Source organism: Ascaphus truei, chromosome 8 (assembly GCF_040206685.1).
Source record: "Ascaphus truei isolate aAscTru1 chromosome 8, aAscTru1.hap1, whole genome shotgun sequence".
In the NCBI taxonomy this organism is placed as follows: Eukaryota; Metazoa; Chordata; class Amphibia; order Anura; family Ascaphidae; genus Ascaphus; species Ascaphus truei.
Genome location: NC_134490.1, coordinates 32,658,058 through 32,675,231, shown reverse-complemented (window position 1 = coordinate 32,675,231; position 17,174 = coordinate 32,658,058). Strand labels below are relative to the sequence as shown.

At 45.4% G+C, this 17,174-nt stretch overlaps 1 protein-coding gene across 1 annotated transcript in view; it reads right to left on the bottom strand.

The window, feature by feature from the left end:
- The window catches only part of NR2F6 (nuclear receptor subfamily 2 group F member 6), a 6,858-nt gene extending 1,058 nt beyond the window's left edge, over positions 1 to 5,800 (bottom strand). The window contains exons 1-2 of the mRNA XM_075613025.1: positions 3,824 to 5,800; positions 8 to 218 (exon numbers count right to left, since the gene is read on the bottom strand). Coding sequence (XP_075469140.1) covers positions 8 to 218; positions 3,824 to 4,095 — 483 coding nt within the window. The 5' untranslated portion in view covers positions 4,096 to 5,800. The remainder of the gene's footprint in view (positions 1 to 7; positions 219 to 3,823) is intronic.
- Positions 5,801 to 17,174: the final 11,374 nt, after the last annotated feature.

Here is a 17,174-nt window from a genome sequence, read left to right as displayed (position 1 = left end):
AACGTACAGAGAGCCTGGATAAGGACGCAATATAAATGTTGATAGGAATAAGGGCGTTAGTGAGGGTGTGGCGGGGAGAGGATTGCATGGGGGAAGAGGGGGGTGAGTGTCGTTCCTGGGTACCTTCTTTCCTCATGCCCACCCGGAAGCACTTCTTGAGCCTGCAGTACTGGCACTGGTTCCTGTGGTGCTGGTCGATCTGACAGTCTCGGTTTGACCTGTAAAGGGAGATGGAAAAATGCAGGACGGATAAGGGTCACCGGGTGAGAGAATACACAGTACCACTGCTTTCATTACTACTTCTATTACTAAATAGGTTGCAATAGCCTCACTGCCACCCAGTGTGGCGTGTGTGTGGGCGAGTGCCCCGGTTGCTGTGGGCACGTGTGCCAGTAGACGTGTGTGTGTGTGTGGCCCGCGTGTGGGTAGACGTGTGTGTGTGTGTGTGTGGGGCCCGCGTGTGGGTAGACGTGTGTGTGTGGGGCCCGCGTGTGGGTAGACGTGTGTGTGTGGGGGGGGCCCGCGTGTGGGTAGACGTGTGTGTGTGGGGGGCCCGCGTGTGGGTAGACGTGTGTGTGTGTGTGGGTAGACGTGTGTGTGGGACCCGCGTGTGGGTAGACGTGTGTGTGTGTGGGGCCCGCGTGTGGGTAGACGTGTGTGTGTGTGGGGCCCGCGTGTGGGTAGACGTGTGTGTGTGTGTGTGTGGGAGGCCCGCGTGTGGGTAGACGTGTGTGTGTGTGTCTGGGGGGCCCGCGTGTGGGTAGACGTGTGTGTGTGTGTGGGGGGGCCCGCGTGTGGGTAGACGTGTGTGTGTGTGTGGGGGGCCCGCGTGTGGGTAGACGTGTGTGTGTGTGTGTGGGGGGCCCGCGTGTGGGTAGACGTGTGTGAGAGTTGGGGGGGCCCGCGTGTGGGTAGACGTGTGTGTGTGTGTGGGGGGCCCGCGTGTGGGTAGACGTGTGTGTGTGTGGGGGGGCCCGAGTGTGGGTAGACGTGTGTGTGTGGGGGGGCCCCGCGTGTGGGTAGACGTGTGTGTGTGTGTGTGGGGGCCCGCGTGTGGGTAGACATGTGTGTGTGTGTGGGGCCCCGCGTGTGGGTAGACGTGTGTGTGTGTGTGTGGGGCCCGCGTGTGGGTAGACGTGTGTGTGGGGCCCGCGTGTGGGTAGACGTGTGTGTGTGTGTGGGGCCCGCGTGTGGGTAGACGTGTGTGTAGATGTGTGTGTGTGTGTGTGTGGGGGCCCGCGTGTGGGTAGACGTGTGTGTGTGTGGGGCCCGCGTGTGGGTAGACGTGTGTGTGTGTGGGGCCCGCGTGTGGGTAGACGTGTGTGTGTGTGGGGCCCGCGTGTGGGTAGACGTGTGTGCGGGTGCCGGTACACGCGTGTGCGGGTGCCGGTACACGCGTGTGTGCGGGCGCCGGTACAACAGGTGTGCGGGCGTGCACCAGTACACGCGTGTGTGCGGGCGCGCGTCGGTACACGCGTGTGCGGGCGCGCGTCGGTACACGCGTGTGCGGGCGCGCGTCGGTACACGCGTGGGCACGTGTGTGCGGGCGCGCGCCGGTAGATGTGTGGGCACGTGTGTGGGGGCACGTGCGCGCTCGGGCCCGTGTGCCGGTAGGTGCGTCTCTGGGCACGGTGTGCACTCGGGCATGTTCCGGTGTACGCGAGTGTAAACGTACACACATATATTATATGACATACAGATATATACGTCACAGCCCCCTCCACCCCCGCAGTAGCTGTGAGCGATAAATAAATAAAGCAGATAATGATTAAACTTTCATAAGACAGACGCCTGCTTCAGAAAACAATAATCACACGCTGTGTGCGTGTTTAGAACACGGCCCGTCCGATAATGTTGACAAAACACTGGGTGGATAAACATTAGAGGGGAGCGCTCACCCAAACAACACCTTCTGGGTTAGCCGGACACCTCATCTTTACTAAAAATGTAACACTTTCCTACACTACTAAAGTTGCAGTAATTAAATAAAAAAAAATGTATATATATGTATATACATACATACATACATACTAAAACCTGTCATAGTCACTGGTATTTGCGTTGCAGGTCCCCATGGCCGTGAAAAGGTTAAATGGCGGACCGCGTGGTTCATCCCTGCGCAGGATAAATAAAGCCATAGACAAGAGGCTCTGGCTGAATACACAGCCCCCAGTTAAATAAACATATTGCAAAGGTCATATGTATAAAACCCGACCGTTCCAGGGCCAAGGGGAAAAAGTCTTCCTGCGACATGCAGTTAAGCAGGGGCCCATGCGTCATTAACCAGGGGGGCTCAACCCCAGTCCCCAAGATCCCCACCAACAGGTCAGGTTTTCAGGATATCCCTGCTTCAGCACAGGTGGCTCAATAAGTGGCTCACACCGGGTCCCTGACTCAGCCACCTGTGCTGAAGAAGGGATATCTTGAAAACCTGACCTTTTGTGGAGGGGAGGGGAGGAGGACTGGAGTTCAGAACCCCCGCTATAAAACACTAATATAATGTGCCATTAACGAAGCCCCAAGCTGCGCAGTGGGGGAGGAGGAGGGGGGGAGGGGAAAAGGGGGAGGGGGGGAGGGGAAAAGGGGGAGGGGGGGAGGGGAAAAGGGGGGAGGGGAAAAGGGGGAGGGGAAAAGGGGGAGGGGAAAAGGGGGAGGGGAAAAGGGGGGTTCCGCCGGCCCCCTCAGTTTGGGATAAGCAGAATTCCAAAGAAAGATGATCAGTGAAATGTTCCATTTCCGCACGCTCACAAGAACCCCCAATATGGCAGCTCAGGCGCAAGTCAGACCCGGGTGCTTGGGAATATTTGGCAAAAGGACGTGAAATTTGCCCAGTCTCGCGACATTTTCTTGCACACAATTAGTGTCGCGGATAATGATTTAAAACTAAACAAAAAAAGGGGGTTTGTTTGTTGTATAGATCAATAAAAAAAACAAAAAAATAATCAAAAACTGAATTCATAAAAACCGACATTCTGCATTTTGTCGTGAAGAAAACTTGCGCACGTGGAGAGAGGAGAGATAGGAGAGATAGGAGAGATAGGCGAGATATTTCCCCATAAATGATAGCTGGGCATAGATACCTAATTAGACCAAAGCAGCAAGAACACAGTTCAAGGGGTGACAGTACGAGGAAGCAGCTCTGTCAAAATCCACAACGGTGGCCATTTTTAAAACACCCCTCGAATATACGTGACATCACTTTGTGGGGGGTAGGAAGAGATGTGGAACCAAACAGACATTAAAGGTGAATTTTTGGTTGTTTTTTTTAACCAGGAAGCGTATAGAAGGAAAACAAAACATTACGTTATATATGTATTTTAAAATATATATGATTAACCCCTTTCTGTAGCGGACGGGCCTGCAATACATCGCCCTGTATGTTGTTATATTGCTCGGCGATACGCTGCAGACCTCCGTGGTTCTGATGAAGGTAAACGACCTTCGTTCCCGATCTTTATATAGGGCCCTTATTCAGGGCGCTGTACATTAGTTAGTAAAACAGTGATGGGGTTACATATGGAACATTTAATGTGATGGGCATTGTTAAGAGGTCTTTTTGGTGGCAGAGGTGGGAACATGATGACCGGGCTATGGGTTAGGTGCATCTACAGCTCGCTTGGTTGGTGGGAAGGAGTTGCGGGTCCGGTCTCTGGATTGAGTCTCGTCGGGTGGCATGGTGATGAACCTGACAGTGGAAGCCATTCGATCGGTGAGGGTAGGGGAGATCATGGGCGTCGGGGAGAGTGGGGTGAGGGAGTGGATGGGATAGAAGGGGGTTAACGTTAATAAAGGGCAGGTATAGGATATATAGGGAACAACTCACCTGCAGGTGTAGCTGAGATTTCGGCGTATGCTTCTCTTGAAGAAACTCTTGCATCCTTCGCAGGTGAACACCCCATAATGTTTCCCACTGGATTTATCTCCGCACACCACACAATCCACCTGGATTCCAGGCCTGTCTTCATCTACTTGCTCGGGGTCACTCATACCCCCTTGGGGCGAAGCCTCTTCTTCCTCTGAATTCCTGGGGTACCCCTTGCCCACCCCATTAGTATCACCATTTGGGTCTCCCCAGCCCCCAGACACCATGGCCATACCAGGAGAGAGGAATGGGACAGCGGGAGACTAATCCTAAACACTAATATAGGGCCGGGGGGGAAACCTAGGATTTCAACAGGTTTAGTAGGACTTCAGTTATTGGTTCGCTGTTTTAAAACCCCATATGTCAGGGTGCGGGAAAACGTATATTATTGTACAACAGAGGGCTATTTTTAAGGGAAATTGAGAAATGATATGGGTAGGTTTGTATGGGAAATGCTGCTGTTTTGGGATGTAAAGAAGTGTTTAGAAATCATTAAAATGCACGAAAATGTAGAAACATTAAGGGGTTTTAGTTGCAGGGGACTCCCATATGAACACACGGGTATTAGGGGGATTAAGGCAGGAAACTATTATGGTCCATGGTTTTACTAAAAAAGGAACCAGAGATTTGAGGGATGAACAGAAAGTAACTATAGGGTGAGAGGAAGGATATAAAATATTGAAAGGGTGAGAGGGGCCCTAAAAGATTGGGGAACCACAGCCCTCCCCTGTTTGGTCTGGCTGAGTTATAGGAACAGGTCAGACTGGTTTTGTGGTGTCTAACAGTGTGGAATGAGATACCGCAGCCCTGAGGGGGGGTGTGGATTATGACTGAGGGGTGACTGTGGATGTGTGGGGGTAAATAAAAGATATTTTAATATGTACTGGAGCGTGCAGTGCCTGCTTGGGATTTCTCTAGTGTAAATGGGGTGAACGAGGAGGTGTATGTGTTAGTTGCAGGATAGTTTCGGTTTTTGTGGAGATTATCTGACAGCTCTGTAGGGTATACAAGATATATGGGATGAGCTGTCGGAAAATGAGTTCTTTATGAGTTATATAGGGGTTATCGGTCAGCTTTGTGGCGTAAATAAGGGATGTCAGCATATATATAGGGGTAAATTGTGGTGTGTATATATGATAGTGGGTATATGGTGTGAGTTGCAGCGTATATATGTGGTGTTTGTATATAGGGTGAGTTGCAGTGTTTTGGGGTTGTAAGTTTGTATATGGGTGAGTTGCAGTGTATATAGGGTGTTAGTTTGTATACAGGGTGAGTTGCAGTGTATATGGGGTGTTAGTTTGTATACAGGTTGAGTTGCAGTGTATATAGGGTGTTAGTTTGTATACAGGGTCAGTTGCAGTGTATATAGGGTGTTAGTTTGTATACAGGGTGAGTTACAGTGTATATGGGGTGTTAGTTTGTATACAGGGTGAGTTGCAGTGTATATGAGGTGTTACTTTGTATACAGGGTGAGTTGCAGTGTATATGGGTTGTTACTTTGTATACAGGATGAGTTGCAGTGTATATGGGGTGTTACTTTGTATACAGCGTGAGTTGCAGTGTATATGGGGTGTAAAATTGTATAGTGTGAGTTGCAGTGTATATGGGGTGTAAAATTGTATAGTGTGAGTTGTAGTGTATATGGAGTGTCTCTGTGGCGATTTGCAATGTATATAGGGTGCGCTGCAGTGTAGATGGGGTGTTAGTTTGTATACGGGCTGAGTTGTAGGGTTATATGTCAGGTCTGTGGGGTGTAAGGCCCCTGTTACCCGGATAGGGTGTGAGTCAGCCCCCCCCGGGGTGCAGTTACCCGGTGAAGCCCCTCTCAGCTGCGCTGTGCCCCCGCTCGCCCCATGCCGGTGCCCCCGAGCCGCCCGGCGGGTGTGCGCTGCCCGGTCCGGAGTGCGGCGGCCGATGGGAGCGGAGAGGGCGGAGAGCCGGGGCCCCTCCTATTCCTGTGACACCCGGGGGAGGGTCCTAACTCGGGGAGGAGGAGAGCAGAGGGAACTCTCCCCTACACTGTTACATGGGGGGGATCCTCCTTCACACTGGTACATGGGGGAGACCCTCATATACACTGTTACACGGGGGGACTCTCCCTTACACTGTTACATGGGGTGGGCCTCCTATATACTGTTACATGGGGGGAGGACACCCTCCTATACACTGCTACATGGGGTTGCCTGCTTTTGGGGTATAATGGGCCAGGCAGAGACTGTATTGAAGCGGGTCCCTCTGTATGGATAATAGGTAAAGTTGTATTTTGGGGGTGAGGGGTACAGTTTAGGGATGAATTATAGGGTAACGAGTAAAAATGGTGGAAGGATGCTTTGGGTGATAAGGGGACCCGGATTTAGGGGGTGTCATTTAGGCTCCTCTGGAGAGGGTTGGGGTGCTGTAGTGGTAGAAATCATTTTAGGATTAGGAGGGGATATCAATTATGGGATATAATGGCGGTATATAGTGGGGTGTTGTATATCCCCACCATTGAAAGGGTTAAGATACCACGTGGGATCCTTGTTTTCATTCCAATAACTATTTTTGTGAATATAATATACAGATAACAGGGTTAGGGTGAGAGAAATGATAATATATTAATTATGTTAACCCTGGGAGTTTTGACCCTAACCATGTGTTTAGTTTCTTTATTCCCTGAATCAGCAGCAGGTTTTCTAGTCTGAAGGAAACAGTAAAACAGACATAACTCAGGATTTTACCCTATACTGTGAGGAGATAGACACACACAGAATAAATAAATATATATATATATATATAACATATACACACCTGCCCACAGCCACATACAGATATATACAAACACACACACAGACGTACAGATATATACACCCACATACATATACCTACAGATACATACACAGACAGTTTATATTGATCAGTGGTTTCCAACTTTATTTTAGTTATTGTATTGTATGTCTTTATTTATATAGCGCCATTAATGTACATAGCGCTTCACAGTAGTAATACATGTGGTAATCACATAAATAACAGATAATATAAATAACAGATCATGGGAATAAGTGCTTCTGACATAAAAGTAACATTAAGGAAGAGGAGTCCCTGCTCCGAGGAGCTTACATTCTAATTGTTATGGATGGAATATAGTTATAGTTAACATAACTGTTATAGTTATGGAACCCTATGCGAAATTCTGGGGAACCCCAACCCTCTCTAATAGCGCATCTGAGATCAGATGCATTGTAAGGAACCCCAACCCTCTCTAATATTGTGTCTGAGATCAGATACATTGTAAGGAACCCCAACCCTCTCTAATATTGTGTCTGAGATCAGATACATTGTAAGGAACCCCAACCCTCTCTAATATTGTGTCTGAGATCAGATACATTGTAAATTCTTCTGTATTTGGTACAATCTGAAAATTACATGGAACCCTGGTTGAAAAACACTGATATAGATGCAAAATACATATGCACAGATCCAAGTTATAAATACACAGGCACAGAGCTGGATACAGACTTATATAGAGATACTGTACCAATGTACCAATGTACCAATGTACACCCGTGTGCTCGTTTGGGATACTTTTCTCTTTTTGCGTTATACAGTATCTTTATCCCGTAGCACCGTTGGCATAACAATATTGGTTATTATTGGCCAACCTGTGGGTACCTTTAATATTACACGGAGTGTATGCGGTATCAATACCCTTTCCCTTTTCTTCCCATATTATATAGAGATACGTGCACATATATATATATGTTTAGATACACACATATAGAAACATGGATATATACTTAGATACACATGTGCATACATAGATACATACTTGCATAAATATACAGATACACGTGTGTGTGTGTGTGTGTGTGTGTGTGTATATATATATTTATATATATATATACACACACACACACACACACACACATACAAATAGATACACAGACACAAGGTTCATCTGTACATTTAAAAAAAAGGCTTATTTAAAAAAACTATGCGCTATATATATGTTGGTAAAGGAATAAAGCGAGAGTATTAAGTGACCATAAAGTGGGAAAATGTAGAAAAGTGATTATTTGTGGTGTGATGAGATGCAGGGAACATGTTCAGACCCCAGAGGAATAGAGGAGTACGTCCCTTCTCTGTGTCCTGAGGTCTCGTCCTTTGCTGCCCCTCCCCCTTGCTAGGGAATGTGGCTTTGTTTTGACATGATCCTGGTCCCTCTGACACTGATCTCTATTCCTACTATCAGTCACAAGACTCTTCTCCTCTTAACTCCTTTGCTACTAGAGGGTGTATATATATATATATATATATATATATATATCTAGATATATGTATATATATATATATATATATATATATATATATATATATCCCAAATTAGTGTTCACAAGAAGGATACAGCTTTACAGGTAAGTATTGCAGAAAGAATATTGAAACCATCACAAAACCAACATTTCAGTCTCCAAATGGACCTTCATCAGGTTTAAATACCCAATGGTTTAAATATACTTCAATGCTTACCTGGAGTGCGGTATTTTTCTTCTGAACCGCTGGTTCGGGCCGCTGTATTATGGTATATTACGGACTGATGATGCGTACACACACCAATACAGATGTAGCAGGCGTTATTGCACTGGCTGGCGTGTTAGGTCTGTCCCTTTTTCGCATTATGAATGGCAGTTGCTCCCACTGGCGTGCGTGCGTCCCACAGCAATGCTCCCGCGGGGGCAATAACGGCTGCTACATCTGTACATTGAGTATACTAGAGGTTCTTGGGCTATTGGGCCTCTGTTTTAAAGCAACACTATACTACACCCCTCCTTTTTTTTCTTATTTTAATATGTAAAACATGTGTCAATGTATAATTCTCCATTAATACCCAATAGATGTAACGGTGCTCACCACAAACAGGACTTAGACCGCGGGGCTGAGGTGGGGATACAGATAACCACCGACCTACAACCATGAGACCAGGTTCGGATTGCAGATTTAGAGTCGTGTAGCCGGGTCAGGGTAGGAGAGTTTGGGTAGGTCGAGGTACTTGCCGTAGTCAGAGATTGGAGAGAGAAGAGTAGTCGTAATCTGTAGCCGTGGTCGAGTAGAGAGCAGGAGTCTAGTAACGAGCTGAGGTCCAGGGGTACGAGAAGACAGAGGTCCGGGCATGAGCTGGGGTCACAACGAAGAGAACAATGCAACGGCACAACACAGCAGCGAGCAGCTTGTAGCAAGCATGGTACATAAATAGTAGCTTATGCTTAGCAATCAGCAGAGGGCTGACTGGGTATTTAAGGGAGCAGGAACCAATGGGAAGGTAGCAGGGAGTGAGAAGATTAAACGTAGGCTGTGAGCTGATAGGTGGAACCGGAATGAGTACCAGCTGAGAAGCAGCTGAGATTGATTCTGTCATTACCTGCAGTGCGGCGTGCGCATGCAGGTGGGATGTGGCACGCGGTGAACGCGTCGCCAGCGAGACTGTCCCCCGAGGTTCCGTCATGGGAACGAGGACCCGAAACGTCCCTACGGAGGTCCGCGCGCCTCTATCATGACGGCGCGTACCGCCTCCAGGAGGCGGAACCTAGATCCTGACAGTAACCCCCCTTCAGGGGCGACTTCCGGGCGACCTAGGGATGGCCTTGGAGGATATTTGCGGTGAAAGGATTAGATAAGCCTTGAGGCGTGTACTTGTTCCCGGGAAATCCACTCTCGTTCCTCATGACCGAAACCCTTCCAATGTACAAGGTATTGAAGTCTTCCCCTTGAGATTCTGGAATCGAGAATCGCCTGGACCTCGAACTCTTGTTGGCCCTCCTCTAGGGTAGGTTGAGGGGGTAAGTCCAGGACAGGAGAGTGGGGATCCTGAATGAAGGGTTTCAAGAGGGACATGTGGAACACAGACGGAATTTTCATAGAAGCTGGTAGTTTCAACCGATAGGCGACTGGATTGACCTTTTCCGTGATGATGAAAGGTCCAATGAACCTCTGTGCTAATTTTGGAGAGGATACCTTCAGGCGGATGTTCTTTGTCAAAATCCAAATCATTTGCCCTGGTGTTTAAGTGGGAGTCTCCTGATGATGACGGTCTGCTTGCTTTTTTTGTGCAGTGATGGTGTTTTTAAGGTTTTCCTGAATTTTATCCCAGGACTCCTGGAGGTATCAAACCCTGTTCTCTGCCGCGGGAACTCCAGAACTGAGAACAGTGGTATTAATTTCTTAAATTGTTATGGGAGAATTCCACCCATGGCAAAAGGTCCGTCCAATTGTCCTGAGCATCCGAAATGAAACAGTGAATTAACTGCTCGAGAGATTGATTGGTCCGTTCCGTTTGGCCATTGGTTTGCGGACGATATTCAGAGGAAAAGTGAAGGGATATGCCTAGTTGTTGGCAGAAAGCCCTCCAGAATTTAGAAATAAACTGAGAACCTTGGTCAGAAACGATAACTTGAGTGTTCCGTGAAAGCGAAAGATCTCCCTGATGAACACTTCAGACACTCTGGGAGTGCTGGGTAGGCCTTTGAGCGGGACAAAGTGTGCCTGTTTGGAGAAGCGGTCGACCACCACCAAAATAGTATCCATCCCCTTGGGATGAGATTTTTCGAGATCTTCTCAATCTTTTTGTCATAGTCTATCATGACGGCATTCTCATCTTCTCTAAATCTCTCTCAGAACACATCCATCACACTAAACTGGTCTTGCCTCGCATTCGGGAGAATCTCCTATACGCCAAACTAGAGAAGTGCCTATTTCACCAGAATTCCATTTCTTTCCTGGGCTACATTATTTCGGATACCGGATTCTCCATGGACCTTGCCAAACTCAAGGCAGTGCTAGAATGGCCACAGCCGACCTCATTGAAAGCAATTCAACGATTCCTAGGATTTGCTAATTATTATCGTAAATTCATCAAAAATGTTTCTTCTACTGTAGCTCCTATCACGGCCTTGACAAAGAAATGAGCTAACACCTCTTCCTGGCCACCTGCGTCACTTCAAGCCTTCAAATCTCTCAAAGAAGCGTTTGGCTCTGCACCTATAGGTGCACGGGGAGTGAGAAGATTAAACGTATTAAACATATATATATATATATATATATATATATATATATATATATATATATATATATATATATATATATATATATATATAGAGAGAGAGAGTTAGGTCCGGAAATAATTGGACACTGATACAAGTTTTGTTATTTCGGCTGTGTACCAAAATAAATTCAAGTTACAGTTAAATAATGAATATGGGCTTAAAGTGCAGTCTATCAGCTTTAATTTGAGGGTATTCACATCCAAATTGGAGGAAGGGTTTAGGAATTACATCTCTTTAATATGTAGCCCCCTCTTTTTCAAGGGACCAAAAGTAATTGGACAATTGACTCAAAAGCTGTTTCATGGACAGGTGTGGGCTATTCCTTTGTTATTTCAGAATCAATTAAGCAGGTAAAATGTCTGGAGTTGATTCCAGGTGTTGCATTCGCATTTGGAAGCTGTTGCTGTGAACCCACAGCTTGCGGTCAAAGGAGCTCTCAATGCAAGTGAAACAGGGCATCCTTAGGCTGCAAAAAAAAGAAAATCCATCAGAGAGATAGCAGGAACATTAGGAGTGGCCAAATCAACAGTTTGGTACATTCTGAGAAAAAAAGAACGCACTGTGGGCTCTGCAACACAAGAAGGCCTGGACGTCCACGGAAGACAACAGTGGTGGATGATTGTAGGATCCTTTCCATTTTAAAGAAAAAACCCTTTACAACATCCAGCCAAGTGAAGAACACTCTCCAGGAGGTAGGCTTATCATTATCCAAGTTTACCATAAAGAGAAGACTTCACGAGAGCAAATACAGAGGGTTCACCACAAGTTGCAAACCATTCATAAGCCTCAAGAATACAAAGGCCAGATTAGACTTTGCCAAACAATATCTAAAAAAGCCAGCCCAGTTTTGGAACAGCATTCTTTGGACAGATGAAACTAAGACCAACCTGTACCAGAATGATGGGAAGAAAAAAGTATGGAGAAGGCTTGGAACGGCTCATGATCCAAAGCTTACCACATCATCTGTGAAACACAGTGGAGGCAGTGTGATGGCATGGGCATGCATGGCTTCCAATGGCACTGGGTCACTAGTGTTTATTGATGCTGTGACAGAAGACAGAAGCAGCCGGATGAATTCTGAAGTGTATAGGATTATATTGTCTGCTCAGATTCAGCCAAATTTAGAGAAGTTGATTGGACGGCGCTTCACTTTACAGATGGACAATGACCCAAAACATACTGGGAAAGCAACCCAGGAGTTTTTTAAGGCAAAGAAGTGGAATATTCTGCAATGGCCGAGTCAATCACCTGATCTCAACCCGATCGAGCATGCATTTTACGTGCTGAAGACAAAACTTAAGGCAGAAAGACCCACAAACAAACAACAACTGAAGACAGCTGCAGTAAAGGCCTGGCAAAGCATCACAAAGGAGGAAACCCAGCGTTTGGTGATGTCCATGCGTTCCAGACTTCAAGCAGTCATTGCCTGCAAAGGATTCTCGACAAAGTATTAAAAATGAACATTTTATTTATGATTGTGTTAATTTGTCCAATTACATTTGAGCCCCTGAAATAAGGGGACTGTGTATGAAAATGGTTGCAATTCCTAAACGTTTCATACTATATTTTTGTTCAACCCCTTGAATTAAAGCTGAAAGTCTGCACTTCTATTGCATCTCGGTTGTTTCATTTCAAATCCATTGTGGTGGCGTACAGAGCCAAAATTATGAAAATTGTGTCAGTGTCCAATTATTTCCGGACCTAACTGTATATATATATATATATATACAAAAAGAAGCGCAGTGAGGCATTGCAGGAAGCTGTGGGGCGACGCCAGCTCGTGGCAGGAGCTGTATGCGGCCAATCTGATAATCAGGTGCACAGTATCTATATCGGACTCCTGCGCCCATGTTGATGACTCCCTCTAGAGATTCAGAATCCTGTAAGTGCATTTCCTTGGGACTGGTTGTTTTAATAAATGTACCCTATTTTTATACAGTTACATGCTATGGAGCCTGCACTTCTTTTTGTTTTTGTTTTTTATCTGTAGGTTCACTAGTGGGAGGTTATACCACTTTATTGAAGCTGCAAATTGCTCCTGGGATCCGTTTGTTTGGAACTTTATTTTCTCTGCTATTTTCTTCAAGTGGAACCATTTGGAATTTATCCTTTTTGGACTTCATGATATTTTTACACATTTTGGTTTATATATATATATATATATATATATATATATATATATATATATATTAATATCACTGTTTATTATTATATTTATTAATTATATACACGTTTATATTATTTAATATTTACCTAATCACTTTACTTCATAGCGCTACTCTTTGTGTGTGATATATATATATATATATATATATATATATCACACACATATTTAACAGGTAGTACAACATTCTTTCAGTTCTTTCAGCAGGGAAGGGGTTAGACAATTGGCTGTTTAGTGTTCATTCAGTCCTAAATTCCTATACAGATGACCCATTAACCACAAGCCCAAGTCCCCTCCCGCCCCCCAGAGATACATGAGAAGGGAGCATCACATAGTACATTCCACACTTCTTTTGTATCTGCAGTGGAGGGACATACTCAATGGTCTACTGGTCCCTCCTTTCTGTGGTACTTTGTCACCCCTTGGTAGGAGGGACTGGGTCGATAAACCATAGGTTCCTTCGGTCACTGTGTCACCCTGCACAAAGGTCCCTCCTGTCTGACACCGTGTGGTGGAAGGGATATGGTGGAGGATCCATAGGTACCTTTAAAAATATTTTCCCCCTTATATTTATTTATTTTATTTATAAAAATGTTTTACCAGGAAGTAATACATTGAGAATTATCTCTCGTTTTCAAGTATGTCCTGGGCATAACAGGAGAAAGTAGAGGATTTTAACCCCTAGCAATGCTAGCCAGGATATGTCCATGTAATAAATATGCAAATTAAAGCATTTGAATCTTCATAATCCTTCCAAACAAAACAGCCTTGTTGAACTCAGAACTCCAACATCCACAAATACTGTGATATACCACTATTAAAGTCCTTTGAGTGCCACTGTCTGTAGACTCCCAATAGCCTATAATAGGTACGTCTTGTATGGGTGTCAAGTGGCTATAGGAACTAAATGGTATAGAGGTCACATAAATGAGCAGCATATAATAATGAAATTACTCACTGATGACAGTGTGGAGATCTGGAGGCTGTCGGCGTGCTCCTACCAAGGGGTTCCAGTATGCAGAGATCGTGAGCGGCGGTGCAGCTGCCTTGGAGAAAATTATGACCAGTACTGCAAAAGTCTAGGCACGAAAATTTATTAAAGGCACATTAAAAACAGTAAGAAAACACTCTTACGTGTTTCGCGTGGTCACACGCTTTATCAGAGTACGGTATACAAAACCGATCGATCACATAAATACCCATAATTCCTCCCTTCACTCGTGACGTATCGGCGTTTTCATCCAATAATCATCACGCCCCTTCTCTCACGGAGAACTAATGTAATTAAACTAATAGCCAGCTGAGAGACACCATGCAAAGTAACATGATGTAGGGAGGCAAAAAGAACTGGGCACCTTGAAAAATTAGGTTATATGTCTCTTTTTCAAGGTGCCCAGTTCTTTCCTTCCTCGTGTCATACTTTTTTCAGTCTTTTTTAGCTGATAACCAGCTTTAACAACGCTTTGTGAGATAAGAGGTATGATGGCTCCCATTGGTTGAGGGGCCGATACGTCACTAGAGAGGGAGTGTTCTTTTTGCCTCCCTACATCATGTTACTTTGCATGGTGTCTCTCAGCTGGCTATTAGTTTAATTACATTAGTTCTCCGTGAGAGAAGGGGCGTGATGATTCCTATTGGATGAAAATGCCGATACGTCACGAGTGAAGGGAGGAATTATGGGTATTTATGTGATCGATCGGTTTTGTATACCGTACTCTTTGATAAAGCGTGTGTGACCATGCGAAACGCGTAAGAGTGTTCTCTTACTGTTTTTAATGTGCCTTTAATACATTTTCATGCCTAGACCTTTGCAGTACTGGTCATAATTTTCTCCAAGGCAGCTGCACCGCCGCTCACAATCTCTGCATGTCCTGGGCATAGAGTTAAGATGACAAATAATACATGGTTACAAATACACTTACAGTACATAAGTGAACAGGGTATACATTATATACAAGACATTGCATGCACAATTAAAGATAATATATATTATAGGCGTATGTAACAGTAACAGACCAGATTAAAATGTGAGACAGCCTTAGTTTTGAAAGAACTTAAACTGGTGGTGGATGTTAGAGTCTCCGGTAGGTTGTTCCAGTTTTGGAGTGCACGGTAAGAGGAGGAGCGGCCGGATACTTTGTTGAGCCTTGGGACCATGAACTGTCTTTTGGAGTCAGATTTAAGATAAGTGCTGCATGTGGTGGGGGTGAGGAGCTTGTTCAGATAGACGGGAGTCTTGCCCAGAAAGTATTTGAAGGCAAGACAGGAAAACTGAACTTTGCGCCTAGACTCAAGTGATGACCAATCTAGTTCTTTGAGCATTTCGCAGTGATGTGTGTTGTAGTTGCATTGGAGAACAAAACGGCATATTAAATTGTAGAGGGTGTCAAGTTTGCTAAGGTGGGTTTGGGGTGCCGAACCGTATACTATGTCTCCATAGTCGATAATTGGCATTATTAGCATCTGCTATGCGATACGCTTTCTGACCAGCAGAGTTAGGGAGGATTTGTTCCTATAAAGTACACCTAGTTTGGCATAGGTTTTGGATGGCAGGGTATCAATGTGCACTGACAGTGTACACAGCGCTGTACATAGAATTTGAGAGAGACACACAATGAGTACCTGCCACCAAAGAGCTTACAATGTAATTTTGGTGACTAAGGCACAAGGAGATAAAGTGACTTGCCCAAGGTTACAAGGAGCTGTGTCTTTATCACGGAGCTGCTCCTTCAGGCCTTCTCTGGGTGTCATACCCTGTGATGGGACACAAGTTCTCCTGTCACCGTGACACACGTGAGTACTCTGAGCAGGTGGATTGTTGTGTAAAGTTTTCACAGGTTAATATCAGGGGCAGAAGGATTAAAAGGTCATAAAAACGATGGAACCCATCCAAATTCCTTCCGGGAATCAGAGACAGGGAGACTCCAGGGCCACCGCTTGTGTGTCAGATGTCGCAGAGGCGCAGTGCAGTGCACACAGGGAGCCTGAGGATCTCATTCTGACATAGAGTGAGCGCAGTCACAGCACAGTGCACACAGGGAGCCTGAGGATCTCATTCTGACATAGAGTGAGCGCAGTCACAGCACAGTGCACACAGGGAGCCTGAGGATCTCATTCTGACATAGAGTGAGCGCAGTCACAGCACAGTGCACACAGGGAGCCTGAGGATCTCATTCTGACATAGAGTGAGCGCAGTCACAGCACAGTGCACACTGGGCATTTGGCAATTACGTTTCTTACACTTGGCGGAGATCGGTTTCTGGTGAGATTCCCATGCCCAGAGACTTGTGCCAAATATTGGCTAACGCACTTCATTATATTCTGTGTCACATAAATCATATCTATAACTCCTCCTATTGCCTCATATAACCGCTCACTATAACTCCTCCTATTGCCTCATATAACCCCTCCCTATAACTCCTCCTATTGTTCCATATAACCGCTCCCTATAACTCCTCCTATTGTTCCATATAACCGCTCCCTATAACTCCTCCTATTGTTCCATATAACCGCTCCCTATAACTCCTCCTATTTCCCACTATAACATATCCCTATAACTCCTCCTATTGTTCTATATAACTGCTCCCTATAACTCCTCCTATTGTTCTATATAACTGCTCCCTATAACTCCTCCTATTTCCCACTATAACATATCCCTATAACTCCTTATATTGCCCCATATAACTGCTCTGTATATCTCATCCTATTGGTCCATATAACCCCTCCCTATAACTCCTCCTATTGCCCCATATAACCGTTGCCTATAATTCTTCTTATTCTTCCATATAACTTTTCCCTAGATGCTTCCGTTTCTCTTTTTATATTACCCCCAAATCACACAAGGGCGTAAATATCTATCTCCTAGCATCAATTTTATGGCATCATTCATTTTCTCCAAAAAAGATTTGAGTGTAACTACACGGTGTGTGCCCTGCACGGTGTGTGCCCTGCACGGTGTGTGCCCTGCTAAGCTGGTGCTTGGAAGTACACGGTACCATTACTTTTCTTTTTAAATGCCCCTCTATCTCTGTGTACAGATCATCATGTCAGTATACAAAATGTAACGGGGTTTGGT